This window comes from Brienomyrus brachyistius, chromosome 23, assembly GCF_023856365.1.
Source record: "Brienomyrus brachyistius isolate T26 chromosome 23, BBRACH_0.4, whole genome shotgun sequence".
In the NCBI taxonomy this organism is placed as follows: domain Eukaryota; kingdom Metazoa; phylum Chordata; class Actinopteri; order Osteoglossiformes; family Mormyridae; genus Brienomyrus; species Brienomyrus brachyistius.
In genome coordinates this window covers 2,933,691-2,941,738 of record NC_064555.1, presented here as the reverse complement: position 1 = coordinate 2,941,738, position 8,048 = coordinate 2,933,691, and the positions used below count along the sequence as shown (strand labels likewise).

General features: G+C 46.8%; 1 protein-coding gene across 1 annotated transcript in view; it reads right to left on the bottom strand.

The window, feature by feature from the left end:
- Positions 1 to 3,173: 3,173 nt before the first annotated feature.
- Positions 3,174 to 8,048, bottom strand: part of itgb8 (integrin, beta 8) — a 21,019-nt gene continuing 16,144 nt past the window's right edge. Inside the window, 5 exon segments of the mRNA XM_048993799.1 lie at positions 3,174 to 3,572; positions 3,759 to 3,913; positions 5,646 to 5,762; positions 5,875 to 5,978; positions 6,358 to 6,580. Of these exon segments, the coding sequence (XP_048849756.1) occupies positions 3,444 to 3,572; positions 3,759 to 3,913; positions 5,646 to 5,762; positions 5,875 to 5,978; positions 6,358 to 6,580 (728 nt within the window). The 3' untranslated portion in view covers positions 3,174 to 3,443.

The following is an 8,048-nucleotide window of genomic DNA, read 5'->3' as shown; positions in this document are numbered from 1 at the left end:
AGCAGCAATTAATACACATATTTAAAACACGGCTCAACTTAATGAATGTAGGCTTCAGCAGTATGATTAATAGGTTAATACACGCTTGACTGCAATTTTCATTAATTGATAATCGATGAGGCCACTGGCTGTATATTCTGGCCAGTTTCCATAATGCAGAAAGATTCAGGGTTGGGCACTCGGCAAGGAAGGTTTCGGCTCCTTCTTATTTGACTTGACGAAATTTAAACTTGGTTACTTGGCTCCCCAAGGCATATTTCAGGATTGGCCTACATGACCGGAGCTCATCTCAGATGTGGGACGAAACCAAAAACGTTTATCTCTGTCAGCATATCGCAGGTTTTTTCCCGTGATGGAAGCGCTAAAATGGATCGACAGGTTTAAAGTAATTTATCCACCATTCAGTTCTAAAGTTTTGAAACACTTCGCTTAGCCGTCGCCTGGGACCTGATCACGAAACCGGATTTCTTGCTTAGCTGAATTGCTTGTTGGATTTAAGTTAGCCTGGAAAGTGAAAGAGGATGAGGTACATTTGAACTGGGGTACCTTAAACATAAAAGCAAGTCCTTCAGCTTCCAGAGAAAAATTGGGGGTTGGTGGCAGGATTGGCACTCTAGCCAACGGGAGAAACTGCACACTGTTCCACTGGACTCAGAATAGGGTGGTGCTTTCGGGTTCGCATCCCTGAGGCGGTTAGTGGTGTGGTGGATGTGTTCTATCAGCGCGCGCTCCTTATCTTACTTCTTACCTTACCTCAAATCCGGCAAGTTATCCAGCTAAGCAAGACATCTGGCCTCGTAATACAGGGCCCTGTTCCCTTGATCCTATAGTGAGTAGCACTGGGGGAGTGTTCCACGAAGCGGATTTCTCGGTTAGCTGGGTAAACTTAAGATAGACGTCATGATAATCCAATAGAAATGCTCCTTACCTAAACTCTTGGCGTCTATCTTAAATTAACCCAGCTAACTGAAAAATCCTGCTTCGTGGATGACCCCGTTTTGCAGCAATGTAAGTTATTTTTAGATATTTCATTTTTGGGCACGGTCGGATCACGGACCAGCATTCCCACAAGCATGACTGAACGTCAGGTGCGTCATGCTGAACAGAGAAGCCCCCGTCCGGTGACTGTGTAGCTCTGTGATTGATTGTTTGATCTTACTTTCTGATACAATCTAAATTTCTTTCAGGGAATTCCAAAAAAGGACAATAACAGGATTGGTCGGGACGCCTCTGGATGTACGTGTTTACTCAATATGGAGATAATACAAATTGAGAGTGCCGTTACTGGTTACTAGTAACTCACTTTGCACGTAGTCGACGGAAAATAACGTTTGCTGGGCGTTTTTTTCGCACGACTGATCGGCCGTGGAGCTGAGCAAAGCTCATGAATATGTCACTGCAAACAAGCGTTAACACGTAAGGAAGACACGAGGACTCGCTCTCAAGACGTCTTTTAAATTCCACGTGAAGAACCGCAATGAGATTCATGGGTACACATAGGCATCCATCAACAATTAAATGAGACAAAAGATATTTCAGCAGAAGCAATACACAAGCACAAAAAACAGGTGAATTTTTGTTTCAATTTTATTCTTGAATGGGTAGGCTTTCTTGTTTAAATTATCCCAAGGATCAAAATCGGATTACTCGCGTGGAAAATTAATAAATTCCACTATAATCTTATAAGCATGTAAAATATAAAGAATAAAACAAGTAGCACAAATGTAAATAAATAAAGCGCAGCTTCACAAAAAGTTGTCACATAATCGCGAAGTCGTAAAAGAAGGAACGTATTATTTCTTAATGTTCGTAATAATACATCTTAAAGTAATTAGAAGCACACAGTGATCGTGATTACTTTCACATAATTCGTATGATACAAATGCCCTGAAGTTTACTCGCAGAAATGCTATTCATAGTGCCTTTCTATTGCATTATGCTTTGAAATTGATTAAGTATGCATTTTGTGTGAATCAATATAACAGTACCATGGAAAGCATACATTAGTATAATTCATTTACAGCTAATAACATTATACCACACAAAAAACAACCAAAAACTAATGAATCAGTAAGAACATTGTTTTAGTACCTACATTTTAAATTATTTTACATATACGATGAGTGAAAATAAATTAAAATATTAGTGTTAAAACGTACAGAGCAGCAACTAGTGTAAACAATTGCTAAAATAAACACAGGAGGCACGGAGTTAACAGGGTGGAGTGACCAGAAAGATCAGTCCATTAAGGTCACCTGGTTCCGTAGCTGATAACCATTTAACAGAGCTGGCAGAAGTATCCAGCGCCAACATTTAATGCCTCCTTCTGGTGAGTCAGGGAATTACACCTCGACGAAACGAACCCTTAAATCAGAGGATGAAACTCATAAACTGTGGTAAGCTAAGTTTACAAATGAATGCCCTAACTTCCTTCTAAGTAGGTAGACACACAAACACACACACACACACACACACACACACACACACACACACATTATTTGACAAGTAATGCCTTGGAATTTGGTTGAATTAACGCCTCCCACACAGATGATGAGTTTGAGGGCCAAGCATTAACTTCTACTCAGTCCAGCTGCGCTCGTTTCATACAGTAGTATCACACATCGTAGCGATGCAAGTGCAAGTTTCCGTTTAAAAAAAATGTGAACAGCCGTACCCATTATTTCCGCTACCATGAAATCGGCATCCTCTCAGTACAAAGCACGTTTGGCCACCGAACTTCAGCTCTGTCTAAATCACTCAACGGATATTCTGTGATCTTTCACAATTTCTGTTTCTCAGGCCATATATATAGATATATATCGAAAGTGAGGTTAGAATTGTATCCAGTTACATTTCACTAGTGATTTGCAGGGAACATTTCGGGACTAGTCACAGTAGATTATTGCTGCTTCATAACCTTTTTGTTCATAGAAATCATGCCCTTGGTGGCCACTAGATGGCAGAAAAGCTCAAAGATAGTCTGTGAAGTTTCACCACCGAAACCTTCTTCTTTTACATCCCCACAAAGCAGCAAGGCTGAAGCTGAACACATCGGTCGCTTCAGCTGTTGTAGTGTTGAGGCCGTTTGATAAAGCATATGTGTTCGAGGACTCAAATCCACACAAGAAAACCATATGGCTGATTATTATCATTCATTCACACATTATCATTATTCACTAATCCACAGTACAAATATTCTGATAAAAGTCTTGTAGAGGAATAGATGCCGTTTGCCAGTTCATAAACCAACTATATTAAGACCGATTCAAAGCTCAGTGAAATTTTCCCTGCAGTCCATTTAGAAACTAGCAGTCGTCTCTTATGATCTCGCCCTGAGTGACTGCTGGAAAGGTTAGTGAATGAGTGGGCTTTTTTGGGGGAGTGTGGGGGGTGGATGTGGGCCACATCTTCATTCACTGTCCTCCTGTTAGGTCAAAGCAACATCAAGCCTTACTGCCAGAGTGCCAGACTTCATGCAAAGGTATCTTCTGAACCTCTGTGGGCATCTCCGCTGGCTCGCCTCGCCTGTAGATTATCGTCTTCTGGGTGGCGGTGGGCATGAAATTCGATTCCTGCACGGGGAAAATCACGTCCGTCACGGTCATAAAGTCGCACTTCCGGGACCCCATCAGCGTACACAAGCATGTCTCTCAGGACTCAAACAAGGTGCCCTTCACACATGCTTTCTTACTCTCCAGCCTGGAAGACTGCACTGCTTAACGACAACAACGAACGCGCAATCAAAGGTCAGTCGTCACCTTTGCTGTGTTGCCGTAAACCGGCACGTCGCCAACACTCGGAATGCTTCGCATCAGTAGGAACTTCACCATGAGGAGAAGGACCAGTCCAAGAAGAACCGTGAGGAGGAAGACGCAGATGAAGGTGGGGTAGTACCTCTGGCTCGCGAGACATTCTAGAACAACAGACAGCAGCGGGACGACTCCGTTACTCCTGAGTTCAGAAATGAGCATTTAGAATTGAGGCTGGCAAGGGAGAGTGGGATGAGAAAGTGGTACAGGGTGGTACTTCTGATGAAATGACTGCAGATCACAAGACACACACACACACACACACACACAGACACACACACACACACACACACACACACACACGTGCGCAAACTTCAGCAGTTCCAGCTCCATCACTGTCTTCGCTTGGTGCAGGTACCTGTAAGTGTCTCTGTAATCAGATTTGCATTCAGTCGATTCTCTTTGGAACGCAGCACCCTTTCAGGGTCTGCGTGTTACCACGCGCAGTCTGGTGGGATTTCCGGTGGAACGGAGAAGGCAGAAGAAGGGGAACCCTATCTGCCAATTTGGGCAACACTGGACCAAATGAAAAATTCCGGGTCCTAAGAATAATTCAGTAAGTGACCAGGCAAGACAAAAAGACTGAATCACAAAAACAGTCAGTAGTTATGGCGGACGGGACGAGTCTTGCTGACACACCGTGGCACTGATAATTCTGTCCTCTGGCCCACAGTCACTCTGCCGCCACCTGGCACTCCGTCAGCCTGGGATTCTATGAAAATCCCGATGAGGCCATCCGGCTCTCCCTACGCAAACCCTACGCATCGGACTGCTAGCAGGAACCGGAGCCGAGGGGCCTGGCTCCGCACCCCCCCAAAAAAACACAAAAAAACAAAGAAACCAAAGTACTGTATTGACATTCTTTGCGGTTGCTATGGAAACCTGGCAGCAAGGCATGGGATGTGCCGTTTTCGAGAGGACAGGCCAGTTGGGGTTGTTTTCAAGAGACACTGTGCTGGGAAGTCAGGGGTGGGGGGGCATTACATATAATGGCTTATGGCATTTTTGAGGACGTGGGTGTTACAAGTGTATTCAGCCAAAGCCTTTACTTGTCGACGATCAAGTAAACATACAGTCAAATGCACACACAAGACATGCTGGTGCAACTGTTAATGTAATCAGTGAGCCTTAAGTGCGAAGGACCGCGACTGAAAAACAGACGGAGAGAGATGAAGAGATTTGGAACCGTTAGGGTTGAAGTTAACCCAAAAAGAGGTGGACGATGCGCCGCGGTCACAACATCCCTGGGTTCCGGTGGCGCGTCAGATGGAACCGATGTTGTGGAACGTGATGCAACAGAACCTTTAGTGTTTCGGTCAGAGCATGGTGGGGACGCCGCGAGTCGCGTAAGAGCAGCGGCTGAGTCACGGCGGTCCGGGACAGGACTGTAATTAAAAAGTGCTGTCTGAACTTGGGGGGGGGGGGGGAACCACATCATGGGAGGTTTAAGCTGCAGGGAGATTTCTGTGGGTGACTTACCAGAGCATTAGCTCAGGCTGCGACTAACGGATGCTGCATGTGTGCGCAATTGGGGTGTGTGTGTGTGTGTGGGGGGGGGTGGTGCAAACAAGGATATCACACATACTGGCACGTCCTGTGTAACCGGTGTACCTACATCTGCACCGGGGAAACAAACAGATGTGTAGTGGTTGAGGTCACACTGTTGGGAACAGGTCTGCCACGGAGTGGGAGGGGGAACGTTCAATGGATCCCCCCCCCCCCCCCATTCAGGAGAATGCACCGAAGGGGCCTAGCATTCTTTGCTACCCCCCTGGTCGGGAGCTGAAATATGTTGCAGTTCAAGATCGGCAAAGGGCTGGAAACTCCGGCCAATACCTGGATATCTGCTGATGTGAATCTGAGGGATCCCCGGCACAGAGTCCATCTGGAACCTGTAGTGGCAGGACTCGCTGCTGGGGTACAGACAGTGCTTCACGGCTTTGCTCATCAGGTCTGCAGAGAGGGGTAGGCAGATACAGCACTCTCACGTCACTCTCAGGTCACTCTCAGGTCACGGGCTTACGGAATAACTGTCCATACAGGTCAGGGCTTGCTGCAGGCCTACCTGGGAATGCATGAACGTAGTCCACCACGGGCGAGCAGGTCCGGTTGCAGTCCTCGGCGTTCCCTTCCAGCAGGCCCTTTGATAGGTGGCAGTCCACGCACTTCCTGGTATGGGAAATGAAAGTGTCGCATGTCAACGAAATGCGATATCGCCATCAAGTCCTGCTATTTCAGGTTGCGCCAGGAGATTCATTCAAAAACATCATATTTATTTACTTTAATCCAAAGCAGCACATGTACTTTTCTTGAGAATACAGGGTCACGCAGCCCCTGGAGCAACTGGGGGTTAGGGTCTCGCTCAAGAGCCCAGCAGTGAAATCGCTCTGCTGACCCTGGGATTTAAACCAGTAACCTTCCGATCACAGGCAGTTTCCCAGCCCACTGAGCTGCACACAGTCACTGATAAAATATGCAACATGCATCTCAAATGATCCAAGCCTCCTTAAGTACCTTAAATGTAATTGAGTAATTGTGCGTAAATTACCAGTGTGACTGACAAGAACTGTCGCATGTGGGGCACGTCTCGCAGAACCTTCCGGAGCTCCATGGGTCGTCGCACTCGCACCGTCCGCAGACGCAGCGTCCCCTGCCGCTGCACAGCTGCCCGTCGGGCGAGAGGCAGGGCTCTGTGGATGTGGGGCACTGACAGCTCTCCCCCGTCCAGCTGCTGTCGCAGTGGCAGGAGGCCGAGACACAGTCACCACGTCCTGCCAGGGACCCACAGGAGCAGCGATATATAAGCAGGGATCATCAACCTGTCTGTACACCGACAAACACGCCTGTGACAAGACCCAAGGTGAAACAAATACCATGCAGGATATGATTTTAAACACGATGTCATTGGTAAATGATTTTTATAAAGATGTCTGTCAGAGTTTACTATGCTGCTGATCACTGTATGTGAGTAATACCCATCCATACTAACTGGGGCGCCAACCTGCAGACAGTTTGATAAGTCCAGTTCAACATAGCTTGTTTTTGGACTGGGGGGGTAAGCTGGAGAAGCTGGGGGGTTAATCACTGCACCAAGGTGCCCCTCATCATGCCAGTAATAAGATGTATAGTAAATAAAATGCTGAAGGTTCAAACAGTTAAGTATGACAAAGCAAATGAAGGTCTTCTTTTGAAAAAGTATGGAACCAGTAGGAAATTGTGTTATATCTGATAATACTGATCATCTGTGTGTGTGTGTGTGTGTGTGACACTGTATGCCTGTGTTTGCATGCGTGCATGAGTCTGTGTGTGTGTCTGTGTGTGTGTGCGAGTGAGTGTGTGTGTGTGTCCGTGTGCGTATAAGTGAGTGTGTGTGTGTGAGTCCGTGTGCGTATAAGTGAGTGTGTGTGTGTCCGTGTGCGTATAAGTGAGCGTGTGTGTGTGTCCGTGTGCGTATAAGTGAGTGTGTGTGTGTCCATGTGTGCATGAGTCTGTGTGTGTATGTGCGAATGAGTGTGTGTTTGTGCGAATGAGTGTGTGTTTGTGCGAATGAGTGTGTGTTTGTGCGAATGAGTGAGTGAGCGTGTGTGTGTGTCCGTGTGCGTATAAGTGAGTGTGTGTGTGTGTCCGTGTGCGTATAAGTGAGTGTGTGTGTGTGTCCGTGTGCGTATAAGTGAGTGTGTGTGTGTCCGTGTGCGTATAAGTGAGTGTGTGTGTGTCCGTGTGCGTATAAGTGAGTGTGTGTGTGTGTCCGTGTGCGTATAAGTGAGCGTGTGTGTGTGTGTCCGTGTGCGTATAAGTGAGTGTGTGTGTGTCCGTGTGCGTATAAGTGAGTGTGTGTGTGTCCGTGTGCGTATAAGTGAGCGTGTGTGTGTGTCCGTGTGCGTATAAGTGAGTGTGTGTGTGTCCGTGTGCGTATAAGTGAGTGTGTGTGTGTGTCCGTGTGCGTATAAGTGAGTGTGTGTGTGTCCGTGTGCGTATAAGTGAGCGTGTGTGTGAGTCCGTGTGCGTATAAGTGAGTGTGTGTGTGAGTCCGTGTGCGTATAAATGAGCGTGTGTGTGTGTCCGTGTGCGTATAAGTGAGCGTGTGTGTGTGTCCGTGTGCGTATAAGTGAGTGTGTGTGTGTCCGTGTGCGTATAAGTGAGCGTGTGTGTGTGTCCGTGTGCGTATAAGTGAGTGTGTGTGTGTGTCCGTGTGCGTATAAGTGAGTGTGTGTGTGTGTCCGTGTGCGTATAAGTGAG